General features: G+C 48.1%; 2 protein-coding genes across 2 annotated transcripts in view; one reads left to right on the top strand and one right to left on the bottom strand.

Moving 5' to 3' along the window:
* Nucleotides 1-7,633: 7,633 nt before the first annotated feature.
* Nucleotides 7,634-10,786, top strand: T265_12045 (hypothetical protein; the record flags this gene model as incomplete). The annotated part of the gene is made up of 3 exons (XM_009178959.1): nucleotides 7,634-7,795; nucleotides 8,895-9,042; nucleotides 10,282-10,786. The coding sequence occupies 3 exons, from the start codon at nucleotides 7,634-7,636 to the stop codon at nucleotides 10,614-10,616; spliced, it is 645 nt and encodes a 214-aa protein (XP_009177223.1).
* Nucleotides 9,421-13,888, bottom strand: part of T265_12044 (hypothetical protein) — a gene marked incomplete at both ends in the record, with an annotated part of 11,065 nt that continues 6,597 nt past the window's right edge. The window contains 2 exons of the mRNA XM_009178958.1: nucleotides 9,421-9,531; nucleotides 10,941-11,110. Coding sequence (XP_009177222.1) covers nucleotides 9,421-9,531; nucleotides 10,941-11,110 — 281 coding nt within the window. The remainder of the gene's footprint in view (nucleotides 9,532-10,940; nucleotides 11,111-13,888) is intronic.

The following is a 13,888-nucleotide window of genomic DNA, read 5'->3' as shown; positions in this document are numbered from 1 at the left end:
AAGAAGGTTTCGGTTCATTTGGTCAAGGGGAATAAATATGGGGATTGGCTGTCACTTGGGGTTGGAAACGGGAACACACTGTTGGCAAGCTGTCTTCTACAAAGAGTATAAATAGGGTCGCTGGCTGTATCATCCTGTTCCAGGGCCGTGATCTTAAATCGAGAAATCGGTTTATTAGCCTGAACGCACGATCTGGGTGCCCTATCTGACAGGTAACGCGCAGTCTAATTCAGCGATGGACGGTCAGTAATAATCGTGGTGAAACATAATTCTACGAACTTCACCCGCGTTTTTTGGGTGGTCACAATTGATCAGTGAACACTATGTTGAATTGGACATGGGCTGACAGTATAGAAGGTGTAGACCGTGGTTCTATGGGAAGTCAACGTTAATTTGGGGAGGGGGATGAAAGAAAGGTTTACGATTATATTGAACCTTAGGGTGTTATCAAGACAGGATGTCACAGAAACGGCAGTGTGCTGTCGAAAAAATTAAACGGAAAAATGTCGTTGAGTCCAAAGTGGGGCAAATTTTCTACAATTATCCCAGAAATGAATGTGAACTAATCGACTACAGAAAAACAGTTAACATAGAGTCGACTTTGTAGAAAACAGGACGGTTCACTCTTGGAACTTGAACAGTCGCCGGAAGGGTGATGAGTTAGTCTGAGGATTAGCGAAACAAACAATCACGTCATAATCAACACTGGACTTGAAAGTATAAGTAATCTTGGCATCATCAGCAGACAGCCGGGGAGGCTTACTTTGGTGGAGTGGGATCCGAAGTAGAGCCAGTAATAATTTTGCTTCTGTGAACCGGGGACCAGCCGAAGCAAATGAATGGCAGCAATGCATCGCGTTCATAGCAGCATCCGCAGAAGTTTGAAGCTTGTTTCTGCGGCGATGTCTCATGTGCTTGAACAGCGCTCTGTTGAACGACTTCAAGCAGCGCTGCTGCAAAAGGTCCGCTTGATTCGACGCGCTGGTTCTCAATCCAGGAGGCCTTTGGGGCGTTGAAGTCGCCGACCAGCAGGAGATGTGTGAAGTGGTAGTTGGAGGAGAGTTACTCAAGGGTTTGTACGAGGAATTGGTCATCTTCAAGGGGACTCGAAGGGCTAAGGTGGACCACGCCGAGAAGGAGAGAATCGGACCCGCGCAGAGGGATTTGGATCCACAGTGCATCGCAAAACGTGCAGGGGTGGGTGCAGGGGTCGAAAAGATGCATCTCGTTCTAATTTCACAAGCAGTGCTGTCCATCTGTTTTCCTCTGCACAGTCCGAAACCGCGGCCAGAAGTTAGGGCCTAAAACTCAGAGTCAATGGGTTCATATGCATATGCATATGCAAAGATGCAGACCCTGCTGAAATACCTGAACTGGACATATGGAGCCGAACTGAAGGCTTGCGACCTCGGTTTTTAGGCGCGGAATGGCTTCGCGTGTCGTCCGAGGCTCCACGACCCTCTTTCGTTGGCGCTGCTTGCGGCATTCGTCGAGTGATACACATGCAAATGTTGGTATCAAAGAACGGATGCGTAAATTCATTCTGGAGAACCCGTATTTATCCCCACCAAGTTGGCATGCCTGTTCATCGCTCGTAAACCGTTATATTTTTGTTAGAAGCCGATGGACTGAACGTGCCAGCTACCAGAGTCGCTTCAGTACTACAAGAAGACCTATATTACCAGCTTGATTCGTTAGATGTATGTCATTTTGTTTTGTGACCTTGGTTGCAGGTCGACAACCAACCTAGATTTCTAAATCTCGCTCCCAACTCCAAGGAGAAGCCGCTTCTTGTTGGAGGTGATGAGGAACGGAGGGCTATGCGTTGTATGTGTAAGTCACCCAAAGCGGCAAAATAGCTCATACCGATAGTTACTTTGCATTATTGACATTGGGCTTATTTCTTCTCAATGGGTAAGTATCGAAATCCCCTGCCATGTGTTTGTCGAGACTTCTAGGAATGGCGCGTATCTTCGAAGTGTATGGCACCAGGACCTGCGTTCAACCCCATCCTTGTGTAGTTAGTTCCCATCCAAAGTTCTTGATTCGTTGATAGTCAGGACACCTCAACCGTCGACCAACCATCCTTATCCTCGAGAGCATGACATAAGTATTCAACACCGAGGATTCGCGGCCGTAAAACCATGATTTATTTGAGTTTTATTGTGAAAAGAATAATAAAGTTGCATGGGGAAGGGACTTAGAGCCAGGTCCGTGCAATCCGAGGTGCATACAACTCCAGACACTGGTTCAGGCAATCTGGACAGAATCTAACAAGAACGCCATTGACATTTGTCAGCGGCCACATAATGCAGCGTCTCCAACGGTCCGTAATGGGGATCACGCGGTCTCCATGCGTAAATGCGAGTAGCACCCAAGCTTTTCGTGATAATCCTTACCTCTCTACCAAGTCAAGGGTTGGCCACCTCTTCGCTTACGCTTGGGCTTGGAAAACAGCACTCTTCGGCAAACAGCCTACGCAACACATGCTCTAGGCAACGCTGCTGAACATATTCTACAATGGAAGTACCCGTTGCACAACCGGAAACTCACTTTCTAATTGATAACGTTCAGCTGCAGCACCCTTCGAGTACCTAGGTGCCATGCCACCCGAAGGAAGCACGAGGGCTGGGATACTGCCAGGTTACCCAAGCCTAGACAGGGGAAGTCGAGAGGTGGAGGTCGGGTTCGAACCACGGACCTTCCGGTCAGTAAATTCGCGCTCTAATCACTTGGGCCATCTCGCCCTCACTTTCTAATTGCCGCATTACGGATTCGAGGACACCAATCCACACGAGCTATAGTTCTGAAACAGCAATTGTTGAAAACGTGATGACGCCTCAGTTCCGCTGTTCGGACAGGCCAAGTCTCATTGTCATACAACAAGACGAACCGCACTGTAGTGTAATACACGCCCCTTGAGATTCAAGTATATACTGTTTTGAAGCCATAGGTGTCTCAAATTAGCGAACACGATCCGAACCTTGCAGATTCGTGCGTTGACCTTGTCTGTCACACTACAACCAGAACTAATGCAACGTCAAAATAAGTAAAACGCTCTACAACTTCCAGTGCCTCTCCCTGGATTGTAAGGGACGTGTTCAGTGACTGCGTGTCCAAGAGCATTACCTTACTTTGTGGGTGCAAATTGCATGTCAAAGGACGAGATAACTTTGGTTAGTTCATCCAAATACACCTGCGCCTTCTCTTGACGAGCGTGATGTCATCCGCGTATTTCAGGTCAACAAGATTTTCGTCACAGGCTGTTTGAACACCGTGGTTTTGGAGAACTTTCAACGTTCGTCTCATGATTGATAGAGTACATCTCCGACGGACCCGATATGTGTACGGAAGTTTTTGTACAACTCTCCATATAATCTCACATGTCTGGAAGTCTGCGAATACAAAACTCATTTTGTTCACGAACTTCCGGGGCATATTCTGGTGAACAAGCGTTTCAAGAAGAACATGTAAGTCCACCGAGTCGAATGCGCGTGGAAATCCAGGGTCGGTTATACGTATGACATTGTTCTAGCACCTGACGGAAGCTTGGGTCAACGCAGCCCCTACCAGGCCGGAATCTCGCTTTCTTTTCTCGAGTGAGTGTTTCACGAGCCACAGTGAGGCGACAAAGCACAAGTGACACCAACATCTCGTTACGACCGGAGTCAAAGATAATCCCCCCTGTGGTTATCACACTCATTAGGAGCCACTTTTTTGAAAATGTGCACCATCGATTCTCTCCAGTTGTCTGGGACAGTCTCCTTTTACAAATGCGAAAAAACAGATCACACAAGCGCTAACAGCACTTCACTCCCATCTTTGAACAATGCGGGTGGGAGGTCATCCGGACAGTAAGCTCAGTGGCACTTGAGGGAGCATATGCAGTCGTAAACCTCCGAGGCTGTAGGCAGTTCCACGTTCACCGTCCGGGGTTCTGCGTCACATGTGGGTTCCTGATGAATGCCAGCTGGTGGCCATAACTATTGTTGTTCGAAACATTCGGCCCAAAGGTCGAGTCATTCATCTTTATTCAAGATGGTCACTCCGGCCCGACCCTTGATGATTTCGCTCACCGTTGGTTTCCGCGGGTCAATCGTACGGATCAACTGAAATAATCTTTGGGCATTGCCGGCTTTCTGGGCCTCTCCTATTTCTTTGACTTTCCCTGTCCACCACACTACACGGTCGAAGTGCACGCTCACTTCCACCGGATTTCTGATAATTCGCTGAGCCATGTTCGGGACCGGCTTGGATATGTCTCCGAGATTGAAGCAGAGCGAGCGTCCGGTCTGATATTCAGTGCTTGAGTGCGCATGGTTGGGCCGTGCCACAGGCAAAATTTCCGGCACCATGCAAAGAGGTGGCAATCTCGTTCAAGTATGCGCTCTTATCTGATGGTGGAGCGTTTGGAAGAGACTCCGGATCTGCCAGTCTCAATCGCCAAGCTATTTGTCCGAACTTTACGCGGCCTAAAAAAACGTAGGTTGAAGCGACGGACGAGTGCTTGGTTGGAATCCACAAACGTGTTTTAAAACGTTCGGCAATCAAGCACTGACAGCACTTCACCCCCATCTTTGAACAATGCGGGTGGGAGGTCATCCGGACGGTAATCTCAGTGGCACTTGAGGGAGCATATGAAGTCGTAAACCTCCGAGGCTGTAGGCAGTTCCACGTTCACCGTCCAGGTTTCTACGTCAACTGTGGGCTACAGATGAGTGGAATTTGGAGACCACACTAATTATTGTTCGCATTATTCGGCTCACCGGTGGAGGTCTTGTTTATTCACGATGGTCGCTCCACTGTGATTCTTCATGGCTTCCCTCGGAGGTGCTTAACGGGAACCGGTCGCACGAATCGGCTAAAATAATCTTCGGGTATTCCTGGCTTTCTGAGCCTCCTATTTGCTTGGTCTTCCGAGTTCAAGCTTTAAGGCCGGCTTGCTCACTCCCAATTGACGTCTGATGATTTGTCCCGCCAACCTGTGTTTGAACTTGCGGAAACAATTCTCCGAGATCTTAACAGTACCACTGATTTTTCCGATATTCAATTCTTAAGTAGACTTGGTAGTGCCGTTACACAGACAGAAGTCTTAGCTCTGTCCATACAGGTAGCGATGTCTCTCTGGCACAAATTCATTGCTGATGGTGGAGTAGTAGGAGGTGAATCCAGAAGGCGATTTTTGTAAACTTGTCCAACATATGAATCTGCCTATCCTTGTTTGCTGAGGATTTGTCCGCACCTTACACGGCCCTGGAAGACATAGGCAGAAGCGACTCCGCATGAGTGCCTGGTCGGAACCCACAAGTGTATTCCCAAACGGCCATCGGTAGCTGATGGCGATGTGGTCAGTTTGAGTTCGTGGCCGGCATGCTGTCGGAGGGCAACATGCGGCCAAACAACTTCGGTCAGCACATAGTTAAAGCGACCGTTTGTCATTGTCCCTACGTACCGACTCCAATCCATGTTGACCACCTAATTGTGTCTCAAGTGCGCTAAGCCTTCCCACTTGTGCGCCCAGATCTCCGGCAACCACAACGATGTCTGAGCTTTTTGCTCGCCTCAACGGGACATTCGGGGCGTCATACAATTTGTGTTTGATAGTATCAGAGATACAGTATGCAAACACGAAAAACAGACAGCGATCAACTTCCCGTTTATGAGACTCCTTCAGGGACATTGCCAGACGAACTGCTCAGACGATCCCGACTATCAACGGGTATCCAGGCAAGCAAGGATTCTATTGGTCAATGGTTAAGGACGGTACCAAACCTCGCATATTCCGCTGCAACAGCCTTTGGATCGTCAGAGGTGCGCACCCGGAATTGAGTAGAGAGTGGTGGGGCAGGTCGCCCAATTACCTTGCATCTTGGATTCTTGTTTCTAATACTCAGCACAATTGCTGTCAAGCGGATCCGCTGTGAGAACACGAACAGCTTGGTGTTCTGCTTGCTTCAGGTCACCGACTCAGCCAGATAGATTGGGTGCTGGGACCTGAAAATTGATTTCGAGATGCCTGAGGATGTCGATACTGGATGACGCGCAGATCTGTCATAAAGAGACTGAACCTTACCGTGGTGTGACGGTTTGTGCACTTTAACGGCCCATTGAGCTATACTGGGAGGAGGGTCCCCGTGACACTCAGTCTCATACCAGATTGGTCAATGGTTAGATGTCTGACAAACGCCGTCTCCTGTTCCTCCAGGTTGGAGGTTGGAACATGTGGTGACTTGTTCCGTGGAGGTGGTAATGCCCTTGCATTTCCCACCACCGCTACCTTGCGGTTAGGCTTTTGAATCAAGGACTGTGGATCAGGACCGTAATCGTCCTGCCTAGGTGTGGGTGCCCTGACAGTATCCCAGCCCACGTGCAACAATGAAATGCGCATATACAAATAAACTCATGCTACATCGGCCGTCGCGTGGTACCATCAACCGCGTCGCCTTACTCGCTGCATAGAGCAGGTAAGCGAAGACACTGCTGCTGACACTTCCCTTCTTTCTCTCTTTCCAACTTTCTCTTTCCCCTATCCCTACACCATTAACTACTCTCCTTGTAGGCCCAGCATTGATGACCCCGTTCGTTTTGCAATACCTGCGCATCAGCCGGTGTCGACATACTGGGGCATGTTGGAATCAATCGTGAGACCTCGATACCCAGTCTGTGTGGCCGTCTCTGATGTCCACACTCTGAAGCAAACAGGACAACAAGCTACACTTGCTTGGCATTGATATGTCCTGTGTCTCAGAAACAAGATTTCAAGATGCAAGCGCAGTGGTTGAGCTAACTGCTCCCTCAGTCTCCACTCGCTTCCGGCCACGCATCTCTGATGGTCCAGAGGCTGCTGCGGCGGGATGTGTGGGGGTTGGTGTCGCCCAAAGTCACCGGGTGGAAGTATCCTTACTTGATTGGATGCCTGTTGATGTTCGCCTCTGTGCGGTTTGTCTGAAAACGTCTGTGAAGGAGTTTCACAGGCGTTAAGTTGATCGATCTCATTTTGTCGTGTCTGCTTACGGCCCAACTGGCTGTAGCTCAGATGCCGTCACAGACAGGTCTTACGACGCCCTGAATGCCTTGTTGCAGCGAGCTAAAAGCTCAGATATCGTGGATATGAATGCATGCGTTGGCAGGCTTAGCATGCCTGAGACTCAACTAAGAGGTCGACATGGACTGAACTCGGTACGTACGAACAGTGGTGAACGGTTGCTTCAGCAGTGTGCTGATCAAAGTCTGTTTTTATGCATCAGTAACTTCGGAAATAGCCACAGTCATGTGGCCACGTGGTGTCCTCCAGGGGCATGGAGGGGCGTGGATAACTAACTGATTGCCGACCGTTTTAGAACACGTTTGTGGATTCCAACCAAGCACTCGTCCGTCGCTTCAACCTACGTTTTTTTAGGCCGCGTAAAGTTCGGACAAATAGCTTGGCGATTGAGACTGGCAGATCCGGAGTCTCTTCCAAACGCTCCACCATCAGATAAGAGCGCATACTTGAACGAGATTGCCACCTCTTTGCATGGTGCCGGAAATTTTGCCTGTGGCACGGCCCAACCATGCGCACTCAAGCACTGAATATCAGACCGGACGCTCGCTCTGCTTCAATCTCGGAGACATATCCAAGCCGGTCCCGAACATGGCTCAGCGAATTATCAGAAATCCGGTGGAAGTGAGCGTGCACTTCGACCGTGTAGTGTGGTGGACAGGGAAAGTCAAAGAAATAGGAGAGGCCCAGAAAGCCGGCAATGCCCAAAGATTATTTCAGTTGATCCGTACGATTGACCCGCGGAAACCAACGGTGAGCGAAATCATCAAGGGTCGGGCCGGAGTGACCATCTTGAATAAAGATGAATGACTCGACCTTTGGGCCGAATGTTTCGAACAACAATAGTTATGGCCACCAGCTGGCATTCATCAGGAACCCACATGTGACGCAGAACCCCGGACGGTGAACGTGGAACTGCCTACAGCCTCGGAGGTTTACGACTGCATATGCTCCCTCAAGTGCCACTGAGCTTACTGTCCGGATGACCTCCCACCCGCATTGTTCAAAGATGGGAGTGAAGTGCTGTTAGCGCTTGTGTGATCTGTTTTTTCGCATTTGTAAAAGGAGACTGTCCCAGACAACTGGAGAGAATCGATGGTGCACATTTTCAAAAAAGTGGCTCCTAATGAGTGTGATAACCACAGGGGGGATTATCTTTGACTCCGGTCGTAACGAGATGTTGGTGTCACTTGTGCTTTGTCGCCTTAGTTCGGCTCGTGGAACATTGACTGAACATGTGAGGTTTTGCTGGTGGACCTGCAGTCACTTAACATGCCGCTTACATTTCCGGGATAGATACTGGAAGTTTTGGAACGTTTACCTAACTTGGAAGTTGTTTTAGTTCTGATTGTAGTGTGACAGATGAGGTGAATGCACGAATCTGCAAGGCTCGGGTCGCGTTCGCTAATTTGAGACCTATGGCGTCAGAATGGTTTATCCCCGAATCTGATGGGACGAGTGTATCAAGCTACAGTACGGACTGTTTTGTTGTATGGCTGTGAGACTTGGCCTATTCGAGCAGCAGAACTGGGACGTCTTCAGGCGTTCAACAATCGTTTTCTCAGAACTATGGCTCGTGTGGGTTGGTGTCTGCGAATCCGTAACGAGGCAATTAGAAAGCGCGTTTTCGGTTGTGCAACAGGTGCTTCCATTAAAGAATTTCTCCAGCACTAGAAGCAGCGTTGTTTGGGACATGTGTTACGTATGCCTCACCATCGTTTGCCGAAGAGAGTGCTGTTTTCCAAGCCGAATTCAGAGTGGCGGAAACAGAGTTGACCGTCCTTCGATCTGGTTGAAAGGTATGAAAGATATTGCAAAAGTCTGGGTGCAATTGATGCTACTCACCATCCAGGTTGAGGAACGCTTGATCCCCGCTGCGCCTGGTTGGAGACGCTACAAGGTATGGCTTCTAACTGATGTCAGTGGCGTTCTCGTTGTCAGTTTCTATCCAAATTGCCTGAGTGATTGTCTGGAGGTGCAGGCACCCCGGAGTGATTATGGTAAGCTAGCACTAAGTTCCGTTCCCCGTTCATCTGCATTCTTTTCTTTGCAACATTACTTTCAAGTAAGTGATGGTCGTACGGCAGTGAAGCATCGGTATTGAACACTGATGTGATACTGTCGATGTTGATGATGAAACACTGACTGGAGAAAAAACAAGCGGGATTCTGGTCTGGTAGAGTATCGCTCTCCATGCCTTCTTCAGAATGAAGCAAATTGCGCGTTGGACGATATATGACTTGGCAGAAGTGTGTGAAGTGTTTGGGTGTTGTCGGTGTTGTTCACATTCCAGGATGAGGTCCCCGTGACCCAGCCTGTGCTTGGCCAGAGACATTGTAGGTAATGGCGGCTGGCTGATGTCAATGGCGTTAGTGTTGTCAGTTCCTTTCCATATTGTTTGATTGGGTGGTTGGCGGTGTGGGCACTTTATAATGCTTGCGGCAGACCAGCATCAGATTCCCTCTCATCCACTTTTTCACCCTAAGGCTCTGAATATAATCAAATAAGCCTTTGTACGGCAGTCAGCACCAACACTGACGAAGCTCTTTGATGGTGATGACGTATCTCCATTTTGATCCAGTGACGCGAACTTTGACATTTAAACCTGTCCTCCAGAAATCATATTCTCTTCAGAATGGCGCTGTTCCACCGGAGGGCAATCGATAACCTGACTGTCTTATCACTTAAGACCGACACTGAACCACTATCTTGGGAGGCGCTGATCAGCATGATGTAGCGGATAAGAAAGTGGACGACGTTGTTCTCAATTTTTGTTGCTTGTTGTGATTCATGAGCAGAAGTGATTCGGGGTAATTTTTTGAGCTGACTGATTTCCCCTCAGGAGGAAGCCACCGTAAAATAAATAAGCCTTGTTCGGATGAAATCCTGTTACCTTTGCGGGTAAGGAAATTGACTAATCAGGCATTCACTGTTTACGGTCCCTCATAAATTCTACGGTGTTCAAAGCTACCGCCTGCAGTCTTTGTTAGCATCAGCTGGTTTGTCCGTTTGTCATCATGGATGGTGGCATATGTAGATAAATTAATTTAGTTAATGAGGTCTTTAAAGATAAGAGCACAAGGGGAACTATAATTGTGGATTTGTCGTACGTAGTTGTCCACTTAAGTAATCTTTCCAGCTAATACTGGTCCCCTTAGTACTACTTTGTTGATTGTTCTCTTTCAAGCGCTTTTTATCTGTTCACCCTACCTATCTTGTGTTCTTTTCCATAATCACAGGCTATCCAGAGGTCAACTATGTGCGCACTCATGTACTCTACCGAGACATGCCATCTCGATGCCAGTGTGGAAACTGGTTCAAACTAGTCGATATGGAGCGTTTTGAACAGGCACGTGAGGAAAAGTGGCAGAAAATAAAGGACGAACCGGAAAACGCCAAATTACTGAAAGAGCTTGCTGAAACGGAAGAGGAATTGAACCAGCTGTTTCAAAAAGGTCGAGGGATGACAATGTACACACGGGGAGCTACGGAAATAACAGAGAAGCTGTCAATAGCTTGGAAACGATACAGGAAGACATTTTTGGAAATCCGTAAAAAGATGGACATACCCTAGCTCGTTTCGCTTAGGCTTGTCTAACTATGCCATCTACCAAGTCGATTCTGAGGTTCTCGCGTGATGCCGTGGTGTACCGCAGAGTAGCGCACTCCTAACTGTATTCTAGTTCTTTTAAGCGGTATCCTTTGTCAGTGCGTGTTTGTTATTACAGTGCTGTGCCTCCATTACGTCTTTTTAGTAGCATTTCCAGACACCGGGCACTAGGACTTGGGCAGCAAATTTATTCTTGGGTTTTTAATTTTTCATGTAATTATGATTGTAATTATGACTGGCTGTCTGGGCTGGGGGCGAGATGGCTCAGTGGTTCGAGCGCGAATTTACTGACCGGAAGGCCCGTGGTTCGAACCTGACCTCTGGGTCTCGACTTCCCAGTTCTAGGCTTGGGCAACCTGACAGTATCTCAGCTCTCGTGCTTTTTTCTGGTGGCATGACAGACACCGAACGCCAAGAGGATTTCGCGTGCTCGACTTTTATCCAGCTTTCTTCAATTCCTCATCTTTCCAGTGGGCAACATGAATTTTCAGGACTTTTCCAAGTACACATTTGGAACTGATCATGAATTCGGCTAACGGTTACCTTTTGTTGCGCTGGTTTCACGAAGTTAAAGGACGGCAGAAGAGATCAGGGGAAATGGTTACCTTGTTAACACTAAGAATGCTACACATGCACTCTACATTTCAGAAACGGCGCGGGGAACAGTGTTAGCATGGAGGTTTCTTTCGCTGGTTCACCAGAGACCACTTAGATTTAGACATATGAAACCGGATTAGGTGCTTGGAATATGGAATGACATCCAAGACTTAAACATTTAAGAATTCCCTCCGTGGTGATAGACTTGACTTCTTAGAACTAATCAACTCATGCAAGTGTTCACTCATCTTAGTTGTAGATATACGCAAACTTGTTCTCACTATGCGGCAACATCAGTTGTGTATACGTCAAACAGCCCAGTTGCGGCACATCTATGTCGCGTAGTTACCACGCCATCAGAAGAAAGCACGAAGGTCAAGATTGTCTGGGCCCTAGCGGAGACAACTGGAAATCACCATGCACTGGAATCTCTTACCTAAGCCACCGAGCTTTATCGAGCAGAAACTCCAAACAAACAGGCATGTCAACGACTGACAATACTGTAATTTTGATGGACGGATAGGCGGAAGACTGTTTGCCCGTCTCCTACAGTCTTCAAGCAATGTGTATAGCAGAGAGAATGTTCCACAACTGAACCCTCTGACTGAAAGGCCGAGCTAGGCAACGATGAGTCGCGTGATTGAGGGGTAGTGGTGCCGTGTCATGTCAAAGCGCGTGTAAATCACACTGCTGATTGGCTACTAGTCCATGTGCCAGACAAAATCCTGCGAGTTGGTGAAGTGCGCACGACTGATGATTTCCAATAAGGACAAGGCAGCTTCCACAGTGCTGCTTGGTAGTTTCCACTGTTAATTTAGGGGACGGGCTGGGTGAATCCTATCTCGCCCTGAAATCAATCCAGTGTCAATAAAGGCGTCAAATGTAGTTAGAAGATCACCCTCAGGAGGAATGACTCGCGTCAGTTGACGCGTTGTGTGTGCTTGGTTTTTGCACCAATTGAGGCAACGGTCGCTGCATCGAACATTGGTGCACATTTCATCCATTGGTACTTTTAGTTGTAAATTTCGAAATTTACGGATTTTTTTGGCGATGCATTTGACAATTGACAAGATTCGGGGAATTTTCCTAATTGTTTATAGGTAGGTATGCTCTGAGCATGTACTCTCTGTCTGAAAGGAATTACTTTTCGATCTCGGGTTTCGTTCTGGGGTCAGAGTGTAAAGCAAAAAACCGAGTGCATTCCAGCGTTTTGTGGACAGCTTTGCTCCTATCTAGAGCACCTCAGGACAAAGGATACTTATGATAGGGGCCCTTTTCGTCTACCTACATAAAGCTTGATTTCAGAGTTGTCAGTTCAAGGGTGAGTCCGGTGGGATAGCAAAGTTTTTGGCTCCGTTAGTGTTTCATACGTAATTGTGTTGGAAATCTCACGGCGAATTCGTCCGACTAAACCGTCGGAATCCGCATCAACAGGCGGATGGTAGTGGAATATCAGCTCTCTGAACTGGCCTTCATCAGGTCATCCATATAACCCGAAAATCCAAAATCAAGTAAAGAAAGCGTCATCCAATACCCGCTGCACACAAGCCCCACAATCGAAGTTCCGCTAAACACAACTCCCGTTAGCAGGCGCTTCCTCTGTGCTTTACTAACGGTTAAAGCTCAACCCCTTGTTTCGTGAAAAGGCCACCTTCGGTAGTCGGGACGCAGCTCTCTTCCATCCCGTAAGAGATCCTTCAGATCCTTCAAGGCACCCTTCTAATTTTTCGCGCTGACATTCCTTGTACACATATCGACCCCTTCCGATTAATGACTTCCAAGCGGAAGCACTGCATTACAATACCCCTAGTAGGTCATCGTAAAACTTGTGAGGCCGTGGGCCTTGTTGCAATTGCTGGTTGTGGGATCCTACACGCACCACTCCATTCCTAATGATGCGTCGCCATAAATATTTTTAAGAAACCGTCCAGCTCCAATAACCTTTAAGTGCCTAGTTGTCATACTACCCGAAGGAAACAGGATGACTGAGGTACTGTCGAGTTTTTCAAGCCTAGATCGGAGCGGTCGAAATGCCATCGTTGGACTCGAACTGCGGATCTCCCGATCAGTAAGTTCGCGCCTCGCTTGCTGAACGTTATCGGTTCACTCCGGTTTATCAGCTGTAAACCATGTACCAGCAGCACACTGGTCCCGGCTGCTGCTAAGTCATCTCGAGCTCAGTGGTGCAACTGAGTGCAGTATGAACGCTTGGTTAGTTGTCTTACACAGCCGTCGGAGCTCCACGGCGAAACTATAACAGGAAACTATTGCGGTTCCTGTAGATACCAATATGCATAACGAATGGAGTGATGCAGTCGCTAAACATTGTCTAGCCATAAACGACGGAAATTCGATTTGATGATTTTCACGCTGACCATCTCCTCAGGTGTTGGGATCCCTCTGGCCATTACGCAGTGGGCTGCGTTGCCAGTTGACCCTAGCACAATACATATCGCCTTCTGACCGGAGCTCTCAGTGCTAACCCTGTGATCACCCATTACTTGTATTTATCCCCACATGCCTCCAGTGTGCACTCATGCCACAGTTTCACCTTTGTACTGGCCTCCTAAGGATATGGCGATGAGGATATCTGATCTGTTTGTTCAATATCGAGCAGCAATTCTGTTCATTGGGGCTCT

The sequence above is a fragment of the Opisthorchis viverrini genome, assembly GCF_000715545.1.
Source record: "Opisthorchis viverrini unplaced genomic scaffold opera_v5_741, whole genome shotgun sequence".
NCBI lineage: Eukaryota > Metazoa > Platyhelminthes > Trematoda > Opisthorchiida > Opisthorchiidae > Opisthorchis > Opisthorchis viverrini.
This window is presented reverse-complemented; position numbering and strand designations above follow the sequence as displayed.